The sequence below is a fragment of the Siniperca chuatsi genome, linkage group LG15 (genome assembly GCF_020085105.1).
Source record: "Siniperca chuatsi isolate FFG_IHB_CAS linkage group LG15, ASM2008510v1, whole genome shotgun sequence".
Classification (NCBI taxonomy): Eukaryota; Metazoa; Chordata; class Actinopteri; order Centrarchiformes; family Sinipercidae; genus Siniperca; species Siniperca chuatsi.
This window is the reverse complement of record NC_058056.1, coordinates 11,525,182-11,539,914: the sequence shown is the minus strand read 5'-3', so window position 1 is coordinate 11,539,914 and position 14,733 is coordinate 11,525,182. Positions and strand designations below refer to the sequence as shown.

Below are 14,733 nucleotides of genomic sequence, written 5' to 3'. Positions count from 1 at the left end.
TGGTCGAGATGTGTACTTTGAACAGTGAGCCTCCGATCTTTCAAGAGCCTTTCGAAAAGGGAGGGGCGTGACGAGGCTGGAGTGGTCCCCTTTGTACCTCCACCCCTCCTCTCCCTCCATCTTTCCTGGCAGAGGGGCTGATTTATTGGGGCTTCCCAGCCATCCGTCAGAGCCAGCAGCGCTGGCTGCATTAACCCCAGAGACAACCCCAGCACCCGGGGCCCCTAAGTGCTTCCAAGTGGCCCTAGCTCTCCCCACTGGTGAGGAACCCCCCTGCCCAGGTTCAATCGATGTCGTAAATTACCCATCTAACTCCCTAAAGTCGATAGCCCACAAGATGATGTTGAGACAGACAAGGACTTTTACAGCTTTTTGCTTTAATGGAAACTTAAAAGTGCAATCACTATTTTCTGGCCATGTAAAGTATACTCACAAATTTTGTTTTAATTATCTGCATTTTGTGTGTTTCTCAACTGGTAATCATTAAAAGTACAGGTTAGATTTAGTGAAATGTTTAGAAACATTACGGATGTAACCTAACATTTACTTACTTACTTCTTGTCTCTGTTAGTCTTGTTAGGTAGTAAGAGACAACCAATAAGACATTTTGTCACAGTGAATAATAAAATTTAGTTTCAAGGTCCTGCTATTGTGCATACCGGCTCACTGTCACACTGCCATGGCTTACTGGGACACTTGAATAGAACAGAGCCAGTGTAAATGTTATTAGTAACACCTGTGCTTTTCCTACTATGACAGCTGTTCAACAATAACAGGCCTATTTGGGAGTGATAGTGGACTCTGGTGGTGGGATGACCCTTGTGTTTACATTTTGACATTTTGACTTTTAATTAAAAGAGGGGTTTCTACAGTAGCTTCATGGTAAAATGGTGAGACTAAAGAAAAAGATCTGGAGTCAATGTTGGAAAATGGGATGATGGTGAATTATGCCCATAATGGTGGTTGTGAATGCCACGGTACCCCAAAAGCCCCTCAATTGCTCTCTTCCCCTCTGTCCTCACAACCCCCTCTCTTCCTTTTATCTTTCTCTCTGTTATCAGCATATTGACAAGAGAAACAGAAGTACAGTACACCATTAGGAGAGGACTTGTTGACTGAATGGAGGCCTAAAATCCAAAAGCAATTATAACAGTAGTTATTTCCTCAGTTCAGATTGGCCTAGATCTCAGGCACCTTTTGATATACAATATGAAATGCTGTATATTTGCCTCACAATGGTGTTAGAGCTGTGTTTTTAGGTTAAACTGACCTTTCATCACACCTGCCTTTAATAAAGCACTAATTAAGAATCCCATCAGGACCAGTTAATATTTACAACAATATTTACAACATTTCAAACATAGCTTACACTTATTCTTTAGTTATTTACAAATCTTAAGATGTTTATAATCAAAAACATTCAAATAGAGGGCAGTGTAAATATGAATGTTGTAGCCAACAATCATAATTTATGAGGGTGCTTACGGATCACAGAAATATCTGTGAAAGGCCTTTATGTATACACATGAAGTGAATAAAAACAAAGGAGAAGAGCCATTTTGTAATGTTACTTATTATTTAGGAATGTACACAGCTGTTGCCCAGTTGAAAGGAATACAGGGTTTATAGACAGGCCTTTTTTAAAGAACAGAGATGTAATATTTTTCTGTTTTTCTTTGCCCGCTGACCATAACTGAATAAAGATGATATCTGAAAAATAATCTTTAAAAAGCAAGTGTGACTTGATAAAATGTATACAAAGCCGCGAAGAACAGCAGGCTTTCGAAGGGGTGTTGCGGTTTGTATGGACAGAACAGGCGGCAGGTCAGCCACATTTCCACTTGACTTTAAATGCTTGGCTTCTATTAAGTTGGCCCAGTGTTTAAGGAACAAACAGCCAACAGTGGTAATGGTTTCTGCCTGACTCGTTGACATATTCACCCCCCTCCACACACCCACACACACACATACACTCCTTCCTTTTTCTCTTTCACTCACTCTTTCATTTCCCAGGATATCTTTTTTTCCTCCTGCTCTTTCTCCCACTCCATCACCCCTCCCCTCTTTTCACATCAAACACTAATGTTTCCTTCAAATTCCTTTTCCTCTCTGTCTGCCAACTTTGAAATCACAGGAAATTACGCTAAGAATTGGCTGCGCTGTTTTTTTTCCCGCTTTCAACTTCATTCCACTTCCCAAACAGACGCTTCTCTCGTGTGGCCTGTCATCCCCAAGACACCCACCTAATTCTTCTACTTCCTCCTCTTCTTTTTTTTTTGTTCTGCTGATATGTTTGTTCTGGCTCCCATCACTCCACACACACACACACACACACACACACACACACACACACACACACATAGTCTCATTCTTACACATGCACACTGTGTCTCTCACCCTTTGTGACACAGTGAAACTGTCTCTCACACACATGTATGCAGATGCAGCATGACGCTAACTACACCTAATGCAAGTTCTAGGCATATTTGCTGGAGGCTGGTAGGAAAGGTTGTTTTTTCCTCTCTGAGACATCAACAGTGAGATCGGTGTCTGTGCTTGCCTCCTATGGCTGGATTAAGGAAAGGAGGCCATGAGCAGAGCACCTAATTGGAAGGGAACTGCACTGTTAAGAATGTGTCTGAGAGCGTGGGAGAGTGCATGTACGATCACGTCAACATGTGCATAGGTATACTGTCTGTGCAAGCATGTATGTAATTGGGCATGTGTAGAGGAGACAGAGAGAGCTCCAGATATTAAGCTTGAGGGCTTGAGCAGGTAAACAAGGTCCCCCAGAAACGATGACTCAACCAGGACTGAAGGGTCACATATAGCCTCCGGGTTACACACATAGTGAGTATGTTTACATGTATACCAATAACTCTACCACTGTAAACAACTAGATTAAGGTACCACTTCAGTCAAGGTGTTTACATGAACTATAGGAGAGGTCGTTGTATTAGCTCTTAGCTTCCTACCTGTCTTGCACAAGCTTTTTTTTATGGATATGTGAATGTGTCTATACACCACATAGGTGTTAGTGTGTTTATATATGTAAATGTCACTGTGTAGATATTACATATTTTACATTGCTTTATATTTTACGGTGCAAACAAATATACAGAAATTATAATAAATACACTTAGTTGACATGATTTGTGGGTGTACACATGCCATCAGAATTGTGATCGAGTTATATTTATTCTGGCTATAATGTTAGAGCCTGTTCACTCAAATTACACACACACATCACACGTAAAAAGAAAACCTTATTTTCTTACTTATCGCTTGGGAAAAACAAAACCATGCTGATATCCATCATCTCAGAGATTTCTTAGTTCACCCCAATACGATGGAGGTAAATAGCTTTTGTTTTTTGTATTTTGAGGCATTTTATCCTTTTATTAGATAGCAATAGTAGAGAGGACAGGAAACGAGGCAGGCAGAGATGCAACAAAGGGGACCTGGCCGGATTCAAACTGGGGATGTTGTGGTTCATGGGTGGCGTCTTAACCCCTAAGCCATAGGCCTGTCATTTTTCAACACTGTTAGCACAAGAGACAAAATTCAAGTCACCTTCATTGTACTGGGGTGGTGGCAAAAATGTCAGTCAGATATTTCAAAACCTAAGCAAAGACAACAAAAATGATCATATTATTAGATCACTAAGGGTAAGATAACGTAGCCTTTAATTCAAAAATATAATATCTGCAATAACCAGAGTGCTGCTCTAACCAGGTGTAATCAAAGTAATTGTAAGTGTATCTGCACCATATATCCAAGCTGTTACAAAGATGAATTTTGACGCCATGGTGTGAGTCTTAAATAAATTAATAAAAAGGATGGAGGTGAGCCCTTACACATATCCAACAGCTCTACTGGATGAAATGTATGTATTGTTGTGGAGGTATTATTTAATATGAGGGGGGCTTAATTTTAGCAGGATTTAATCATAATAATGAAAAGCAGTCAAAGAGGACCTTTTGTTCTTTTGCTAAAACCCTCTACACAAACACACACAATCTCACACACACACATACACACAGACATACAGTCACTCAGGGAAATCACAGAGATAGACGTACACGCATATCTTTGTTGACGTCACGTTGCCTGGCAACATCCCAGCATGCTTGGCTGTGACAAGCTGAGGTCCCAGCCCTGAAGCGCGATGCATCATGGGGGATTGTGTGTGCAGCGTCTTACATCACCCACAATCCCCCTTGCTGATGCAGCCGCAGTCAATATGGTGAGAATGTTCTTTGCAGCTGATCCTGGGACAGTTCTGCAATATCTGAGGTTAAGAAGGGTGGGGTGGCTGATTACTCCTACTCCAGACACAGCTGCAATCATGTCCATCTTAACAGCATTTGGTGTATTTTTTGATATGTAATTAATAGTCACTTTAAGACTAGATATACAGTGTATTTTGCAGTACACATCTGGGGCATTCATTTTTAGCCCTCCCGCTCCTCCATGATCTGACCCCTGACCGCTTTTCTGTAGGTGAGGCTCATTACACTCATCTGAGAATGTGGAATTAAACCTCCTCCTCCGAACTCATTACTGTGAGCTAGATTTCACCGGCTGCAGATAGGCAATGCGGTGGTGCTGCTTTTAAAGCCAGAGCCATATAATTAGAAACTTTAGAAGCGCATTTCCCATGGCTATAGCCAGAGTGAACAACTAATTCTATTTGAACTAATTACGTTCCATAGCGCTACGCTTGGGCTATGTAATACGCCCGAGGATTTCATCACAAAACAGAACCAGGGATGTATTTTTGTGCGTGTTACTGACTGCATGTCAGACGGCATTACTCTCTATGCACAGCCTGTCTTCACAAACACCCTCGTTGGCTCCCAATTGTGTGTATTTAATACTGCAAAACCCCTGAGCAGGCTCAATAATGCTCATTTTGGGAGTGTGTGACATCATCAAAATGCGTCAGACGAGGTTTGGTAATGAAGTCTAAGATGAAGTCTCCCTATTAGGACTGCAGAGCACAGTGTGACCAGTGAGACAAAATGAACGATATTTTATAGAGTAATTCAGTGGTTTAGCATGACACTTTGAACTTCTTTGGCAATTCATTTAACTATTATTATTATTATTATTTAACTATTTTTTTGTATTGTGATAAAGGTAGGTGTAAATAAGCTCTGGCTTCAGCCTACACCTTTTCAGTCATTGCTGTAAAATAGTACAACCACACATAAAAAATAAATACATTTATAAAAAAATATCAACTTAGAAGACACAGATTTAAATGTTTAAAGCCAGACACACACACAGGTCCACTAAGCAATATCTGTAGTGAAAGGGCGGCACTCTTGGGTTTCTGAATTTAAATGTTTAAAAAATGATGCAGCAGAAGCCAAGATATCCTGACTTTTAGTACGTAGTATGGGTCAATCTCCAACAGTGCTGGATCGTACACTTCCCATAATGTAACTTAGACCCTCGCTGCCTGGTAGACAACCGCATTTTTCAACGTCAACCCAAGTGGCTCTCGGTTAAAAATTTGTCTGCAAGCCCAAGTGAGATAACCCTGACGACATGATTAGTTATTCTCGCAGACTTTATAAGGCTCCTCCAAAGCCACAAAAGACATTATACAACTATTTTCACAATCTGATCTGTATTCCCCATGATGTGTAAACTGATCTTCATTTGTAAAATTAGTGTAGAAACCCTTTAATTCATTGTGCACCTCTCAGTATACCTATTTGTTAATGTCTTCTCTATCTCCACATGATGTTTTCTTCAAAAACTACAATATACTGTATATCTTCACTGCATCACATGAAAAGTGTGTGAAAAATACATGAGAATTAAACACCAATTTTCTCTGCGACTGCATGGACTGCACATATTTGTACAATATTTTAAGACAATGTAGGAAGTCTGTCTGAGCTTCCCTCCTCTCTCTCTCTCTCTCTCTCTCTCTCTCTCTCTCTCTCTGTGGGCTTGCTATGTGTGGAAGCTCGCTTGCCCCAGTACGAGGTGTCCAAGTCCAGACCCTCAGACCAGGCTGACTATATATAGCAGGCAGTGACAGCGGGGGACACTCCCCCCTCTCTCTCTGTGGCGCTCAGTACTGCTGTTTCACTACAAACTACACTGATGGAACTGGACTGTTATACACACACACACAGAAGAAGTTTGCTTTCTGCCAGAAATGTTGGGAAACACATATCATCCACACAAACACATGTATATAGTACACACAGATTAATACACATGCATACTTTCTCTGTATCTCTCCCTTTAACACACACACACACCCTGCCAGTCCAAATGGGATTTACTTAAGACTCAATAAAGCAGACAGAAGCACTATTGTCTCCAACACAGGCCTATTGTGTCGCACAGAGAGACTGTGACGTGGGTCGGTTGTGCTGTGTCTATGTTTACTACGCAGAGAGCATTCCACCACTCACGCACACACACACACACACACACACACACACACACACACACACAATCAAAAAGACAAAAATCACACAAGCATGCACACACACACACACACTTACACATACAGAAGCATACAGAAATACATAATCAAGCATACAAGGGCTCCATCAAACAAGCATAAAGAATGAACACGCTTACACACATGCCCCACACACACAGCATCAAACCCATCTCGCACCAGTGGGGGTCTAAGGGGAACTGAGTGATGAACAGGAGTGACACCACCACATGCCAGGGTGTGAGATGTGCTGCCTGGTATTTGAGGCTGTGTCTCAAATTGAACATGCCAAGCCTTCAGGGGAAAATCGCTGGAGAATGTTCACGACGAGAAACAAACGTCCCACAGCAATATCGCTTATAACACTAGCTACAATATCTGGATCGGCACTGCAGAGTGGGCTGACTCATTCATGAATCACACTGAGACGCACATGTACAGAGATGCAGCCTTGGGGTTTGTTGACATACCTGCTGTTGAGGATACTGCATCCCGCCCATGCTCATTTGGCCCCTCCCCTGCATGCTCATTGGATATCTATGTGGAGGCGGCGACGTGTATGTTTGGCTAGGAGGGTAAGGCCCGCCCCCGGGCTGCTGTGGGGTGGAGTAGGGATTGTTGGCCATGCTGTACAGCTGCGAGCGCTTCATAGCCATGAAGTCCATGGAGGACACCTGTAGAGGGAAAAACAGGGATTAATGATATGTCATCAGCATTTCTTTCTTGGCTATTATTTCACATTCATTCATGAGGGTGCATTGTGATTGGCTGAGAGGCGTTCAAATGAATTCATCCACCATCTGCCAAGCTGGAACCCCTGACACGTCCACTTAGTGCACACACTCCAAACCACAACTGCCATTGATTTATTTTATAATTGCACAGCAAGTGGAAGCCTTAAATTAATGTCTACAGGTCATAAATGAACTACAAATGGAATTAAGTAAGCAAAGATGTTTATTGCATAGCTATCAGGAGCAAACTTTGCTGGGGGAGGGCCAAAATAAAATGATTTAATTAAAACCTGAAGCTTGTATCTTTGTTTTAATGTCTGAAAGGGTTTTAAAAGTGTTGTAAATGATGTTTAAAGCGATGGGAAGCAATAGCAATAAAATCTCTATGGCCTTGTTCCCACAACCACAGCCCAGTAGTGCCAATAATCACCGTACAGCGCTCCCTCTCACTTGCTATGTTGTTGCTTACAGCAAACGGGCAGAAATACTGATTATTACATTTGAGTTTATGCTCGTCTGAATGAAAATAAGAGAACAGGTAAGGGTTGAGAGTCTGGCAGGGATCCAAACTTTGCATTACAATTGTGGCGAGGCATTTCAAGTTTGCAAGTTTGAGTCCCAGGAGGGAATTCAGGGCGGTCAAGCAGTCAAAGTACCTGCTCTCCAAAGTCACACCTTGGGAACTAACTTCTTATATGAACACAAAACAAAATCAAAGAGAAGAAAGAGAAGGTGTCAAGGGCGATTTATTCCATTGTAAGTATTTCACAGTCTTTTTAGAGGTTGTTTGGGGTCTCAGTGAGCCATTGGAAAATTCCGGTACAGTGCATCGGGCTAATGCTAATCCGTCACCCATAGCAGCATGCTTGTCTGTCTGCCGGGTAGATAATGTGAACTTCTTCTATCTTCCCTCTCTCCTCTCATGCTTTCTCCCTTTTGTTTCCGCCGTGTATGGATCATGTGTGATTTATGACATTTTGTTCCTACTGTTTCTTACACACACACACTTTCACTTCTATCCCCCCCCCCAATCACCACCAGCTCCCTCCTCAGTTCCCTCTCTTCTCCCCAACTCAATATCACCTTGTCTAGTGTGTCTAGTGTAGAAGAGAAATTGCCGTTGCCTCATATTGCCAGGCTAATATCAAGAAGGCATGTCAGGGGATGGGAGCACTTTATTCAGCAGGTTATGTGCGGACGGTTACGGCGCTCTAGCTTTAAAGTGGTTTTGTCTACTGAGGCATGTGCGTGGAGTAACTTGGACTATTTCACAAGAGTGCAGAGGAGAAAGAGAGAGAGAGAGAAAAAAGTGTGTTTGGGTAGTGAGAGAGATGAGAAAGAAAGCCAGGAGAGAGGAATGAGTACTCTTGGCGGTTTAAAAGTTATTTCACAGCATGGAGGTGTATGTGGCTGTGTGTGAGGAGAGGGGGTTATCCTACAGGAGGTCTGCATCAACAGGACTTCAAGAGTCTAATCCTAAGTACTGATCTAAAGTAAAATATTTAACCACCGAACAAAACTGACATCTCATCTGACAAAATGATTGCCAACATTAGAGTAAAGCACATTAGGGAATAATTAGTTATGAGCCATTGTGAAGTAAAACCCATTTAAAATGTTTTTGATAGAAAAATCATTTGTATTTTTGAAATAATGATGGATGAACTTCAAGTTCAAGAAGCAAAATTTGTTCCAGATTGGATCTTTTTGGAGAGAAAACCTTGAATCATCATGTAATTTGTCACTGCCCCCTTTTTGCTCAGGAAGACGATGAAGAGCCTGACTGAACAGTAATGAGAGTGATCTAATAATTTAATTCAGAATGCAACTAATATAGATTTAGTTCTTAAATGCGTCTGAACTGAGCAATATACAGAGTTAAACCAACTGAACAGCAAAGGAGGGATTTGTTTTAGAGTATTTTTTGATGTGCTAAAACTGACGCTGGTCATATGTTTCTAATGTAGCGATAATGGTGTTTTTGATAGAGAAGAGGGCAACACATGCTTGTACACTCAGAACACACCACAAGCCAGACACACATATACACACAGGTCCACTAAGCAATATCTGCAGTGAAAGGGCGACGCTCTCCAGTTTCTGAAAATCCAGGGCACTGTGCCACCCATGATATGGGACACATACCCCCTCCCCAGCTCCATCCAGTTCACCAATCCATCTCAAGAGGTCCTCCGTTTGCCAAAAATGCTGAGCGCAACACAAGTAAATCCCCTCACACAGCTGCCAAGAGTACACGCACGGTTGCAAAAAAAAAAAAAAAAATGTTAACTGCTGCACTTAGAAAGGCACTGGACACAGAAAACTACTTCAGAGTTTTGGGAGCGGAGAAGTGGACACTCGATTAAACACCCATACACACATGCACAGAAATGTGTATTAGCAGAATCTTGTACTTGCACTGTTGATCTCTTTCATCTCTCTCCCACTCTCTCACACACTTGTGGGAAATTCTTAAATAAAACAGCCACAATAAAATTATATACAGCTATCTGATACATTGGTCCATCTTCCACACATGGCATTATCCACACCTGTTCACGAAGGAAAAAAAAAAGAGTATTCTCCGCCTCCCCAAACAGAGCCTCATATCTGCTCTCATGACAAGTTCCACTAAATGAGATTTCAGCCCACTGCAGCCTTTTCCTAGAGATATGCCCACCATTTCCCTCACACCACCAAGTACAAAAAAACGACAACAATTTTTGACAAATTGAAACATTTTTTTTCTCCCCTCAGAGAAATGGCTGTACTTAGGAAAAAAATTATGAATATGACACGAAGTGAATCGTGCTTGTGCCAGGAGGGACAGCAGATAAAAAAACTAGAGGGAATATACAGAAATTGTTTTTTATTTTCTTCAAATGTGTTTTTCACTTTTGTTCATCTGGGTATGCCATTCAATGGAGAAGGGGGAGGAGGCATGGGAGACAATAGTAATTTAACTGCTAAATTTAAAATTCAATTTATGAACTCCTCTCCAGCGTTCTGACTCTCGTGAGCTTTTTTTTTTGCAAAACAAAGCCATTAAAACAGAACATGGGTGAAATTACTGTGGGGTGAAACCTGCTAAATTGCTTTTCTGAGCTCAACATTTTTATGTTGCAAAAATGATTTTACTCCTCGCTTTAATGTGCTAAGTTGTTAATCAGAAAGAGACAAAATGCTCGACACAAAAGGCTCGGATATGTGGATTATGAGACACACACTGGGATCAAACAAACATAAAACAATATTGGTAAAGGGTTATTATTCCAATTTCATTTTGAATGCGGGAATTATTTTAAAAAAATCTTCTGATTTATCAGCCGTGGTGAATGAACATGTTCGAACAGGGCTGACACACACACACACACACACTCACTTACACACTGTGTCTGTGGCTATTGCTACCCTTGCCCTTCACACTAGATGACCAAATCATCACCTGTCTGCATCAGGCCTTCATTTCAGTTATTTACTATCCACACACACACTCACTCACAGGGGAAACAGTGATAGAGACAGGCTCACCCACTTAGCACCAAAACAGTGAGATCAGTGTTGCTACTATACAGATACCAGCCTTCAGGGCTGTAGTGTTTCCACTAAAATCTCCTCTGGTTTTTCTGAAAACCAACATTGTAATAAAAGACGATCCTTCATATGTTCTTTATGGGCCACAAGCTACTTTACTGAGCTACTGCGACTTCCAAAAATTGTTTGAAAGGAAAGAGTTGAATTGAAAGAGCCGTTCAGTGAACTATTGTGATCTCTTATAGCACCTGGTGGTTTAATACTGTCTGGAACAACTATTTTCCCTGTTGGATAGGTAACAGTTCCTAAAGAACCATTATAGGCCCAATGAAGTAGAAGCTACAGTGAGTATTAGTGCGCCAAAGCTCCTGAGTCTTCAGCGTGATGTACAAACATAGCAGGATTCATATTTTTCAACTATTAAGTGTAAAGCCCTATTTGGCACAAATTAGTGCCATGTGAAAATGGTTCTGAATATCACCTTAGAAAGACGCATCAAACCTGATTGTGTATGAAAATTAGCCCCAAGATGCCTTTTTGGTATTGATTATGTCTTTTTCTTGGAAGGACTACTGCAGAATCCCAGCTTTTATACCTGTGTAATGAAGCCATTTTAGCCTGTGTGTATTTGTGAGGAAAAACAAATAAGGATAATTATTGTCAACGGATCCTCTTTATCCTCTGTGCCGCCGCCTGTCTCTGGAGAATCAACATGCTGCAGCCAGAGCCGGTTGGTCTGCTGGGACAATCAGCCTTGTCTTTTATGTTATTTATTTATACCATGCAGCAGAGCACTCAATGCCTCGGCCTCCAGAACAAAGCTGCGCATTTCAGGCTTGAAACCCTGTGCATTTGGGCCTACTGTTTCAAACTGAAAAAAAAAAGAACAGAAAGGGTGGAAAGAGAAAAGATGGGAGAGAAGGAGAGGGGGAGAGAGAAAGAAGAGAAGAGAGACTGCAGCAGTGGGCGAGTACAGATCGAGTTCCATATTAATGTGTGCAAATTCCCCCGCTCCTGCTGACTAAGATTAGAAAAATTAATTTCATGGATGCAGAGACAATACTGATGTCATCAAGCGGAGAGGAGAGGAGAGGAGCAGCGCTCTGTAGCTGTTAACTCCTCCCTGCCCATGCCTCCATGAGGAATAGCTCAATCTTTAGTATCGGTACATCACTTCATTTCACTGCCAGGATTCAAGCAAGTTAACTAAATACTGAATGCTGACAACAAAACACAACACTTAGCCTTGACAGATCTTTCCTATTATTTAACCCCATCCTAAAAAGAGAACTTATTGTGTAAGTGTGTAGTGAAGTAGCTGAGCTATGTGCACGGTGAATTCCCATGTGACTGCTGATTCGCTAAGAGGACCAAAATCAGTGAATTATGTTCTAAAACACAATCTCATCCTGCATCTCAGCACGCGCGCCTTGTTAGTGAAAAGTCTCGTAACGAATGACAGTGTGAAGAGTAGCACTGGTCCGCGGGGAGCTGGGTAGAGCCAAATTGCCTTTCCTCAGTCCAATATGCCTGGATGGCACAGGCAGCTAGGCATGAAGGCTGGCTAGCAAAGAGAAGCATGAAATTATCTGAGGAGAAAGAGGTGCAGGGAGTGACAGCCACAGAGGAGATGGGGGGAAATGTATACATACACAGTGTATGTTTGACAGTGAGTTGAGAAAGAAAGGCCGACAGAGAGAAGCCAGATAAGAGGCTGTTGTTATGCGGCCTACCAGTGTGCTTTTGTGTTTGGCGCAATGCACATAATTGCTCTCTCTCTCCTGCGTCTTCCTCGGATGGTGATCGGTGTGCCCTCTGCGTTTGACACCAATATTTACACCACACACTCACACACGCTCACACACATCAGGGTGCTCAGAAACACACCCACCCCTTCCAACCCCCTCCCCTGTGCATAAGGAAACGTTGCAGAGTATTCGGTTCGTCACGGCCAGCACAAAGACGTCATTAACAGAGGGGAGGAAGGGGATGGAAGAGAAGAGGGGAGGGAGGAGGAGAAGGATTGAGGCTGCTTCATCTGTCTCAAGTGAGATTGGGGTCGCAGGGTCGGTTTTCCCTCGCCAAGGCTGAGAGCTAAAGAAGCGGCAGGCACAGAAAAAAAAAGGAGAGAAAACCTCAATGACAAAACGAGATGCGGCTGACATGCCTATGACACGCCATTAGAAAATGAAAACAAATAAAATGCAATCGTCTGCAAACAGTAGAGGAAACACGTGTGGAAGAACATAGACCAGAAATTTGCCAGTCAAATCTCCTGGCAGGATGCAATACTAGACTGAATTTCCACTGTGTAACAAGGCGTAGACTCATGGACAAAAAAAAAAAGACAAACATGCGCTGGTTCTAGTTAGAGCAAAAAGCTTTTTTTCCCCAGTTTTTCAAGTCTGGTCAAAGATCAAAATTTGTCATTCTCTTGATTTCTAACATGTACAGAGTTTTTTCTTGTGCTGGGCATGTGTATTTAAATCACCTGACAAACTTTGCTACAAATCAGCAGTGTTTCCCCTTGAAAAAGTTTCTCACTGGGTAGAAAATCCATTGAAAAGCCTCTAGGTAAGACCGTGTGGCGGTACAACTATTGCTTTGAAACCAATGCAAATTAAATGCTTTCAGAAAATTGTGAAGGCACCTCTTGCAGCGCTGTTTGCCTATTTTCACAGAATCTGTTACTGATGTGGAGAAGTGAGAGCCTTGCTACATTCCCAGCCTTTTCTTGTCTTTCAGTCCTGTGTGCTTCCTGCCTGCCGCAACTCTGGGACAGCGGAGGGCCGCTGAAAAACCCCTATTTCATCTAAGGGCCGCAGTGGAATGAGAGGAATGCGCTCCTCTCTAACTTCTACAGCCCGCAGAACCCCACGGAGAGATGCTGTTACACAACCAAATGAAAGAGAGAAAAAGGGGGCAGGAAAGGGGAAAATAACAATAACTCCATCTGCACCAAAGAGAGAGAACAGGCTATTTGAGTAAATATGCTGCCCTTTTCCTTCCCACGTCTCCCAGAGCTTAGCCGAAAGGCTGGTATTAAATATGCAGGCTAGATTCCCCCCTTATTCAAGGAAATCACCACCTTTGCTAATGGAATGGTATTGGAGAGGAACTGCATTTCTACAGCTTGGATAATTATGAACGAGGTCCCGTATCGCCAAGTGTGTTTATGAATTAGCAATGGTTATTCATGATATTGTGTTCAGAGTAGGGTGAAAATACATAAGTGAATACTAAGCGAGCAGACCAACAGAAACGATGCTAAAGGGTCCTGAGGGGGCTTTCTCTGCCATCCATTAGTCTTCCCTGTAAGGCAAAGCTTAACGAGCTCCTCAGGCTGGGAGGCTGGCCATTGAAGGAGAGGGAGCAGAGTAAATTATGAATGCGAAAGCTCCATTTAAAGCAAGACCACAATCAGCCTCCCTCCCCATTATTAAGCTCTTTTCCACCTTTCCTCCTTGATTTTGTTTGGCGCTCCTAAAACACAGATGTAGTATTCCAATAAAAAAAATTCTTTCATCACGGAATTAATAAATAAATCAAATAAATAATATCTACACTGTATTTATAAAAAGCAAGTTGTCAAACTAGGTCACACCCGTTGTGCAGTTAAAGAGGCTCCCCACTAAAAACAAGGATTTACATTCAGGCTGTTTGTTTTGGAGCACTGCCCAGTCCTCCAGGGTGGAACCATCCATATTTCTCCTGCGGGTGATCCATCACTTAAAAACAAAAACACAAATAACAAACAGATATCATGACCTTCCTTCCTCAGGCGGATATTAGATACTCATTAAAAGTCACCTGAAACAATTTGAAACAAATTGATTTCATTATCGGACTCGGCACGACACACAAGGTCCCCACGACTGATAGCTCAGCGGGAAATTTACAAAGTTAATTAGAAAAAAAAAAATAGATTTTCATATAATTTTTTCCAAGTGACATAAACATGGAGAGGGGCTTCTTGACATGCAGCAGTGGTGA

General features: G+C 42.1%; 1 protein-coding gene across 12 annotated transcripts in view; it reads right to left on the bottom strand.

The window, feature by feature from the left end:
- The window catches only part of LOC122888988 (AT-rich interactive domain-containing protein 1B-like), a 177,040-nt gene that overhangs the window by 145,227 nt on the left and 17,080 nt on the right, over positions 1–14,733 (bottom strand). For all 12 annotated transcript variants that reach the window (XM_044223940.1, XM_044223941.1, XM_044223949.1 and 9 more), the window contains exon 2: positions 6,943–7,146. In XM_044223940.1, the coding sequence (XP_044079875.1) occupies positions 6,943–7,146 (204 nt within the window). The remainder of the gene's footprint in view (positions 1–6,942; positions 7,147–14,733) is intronic.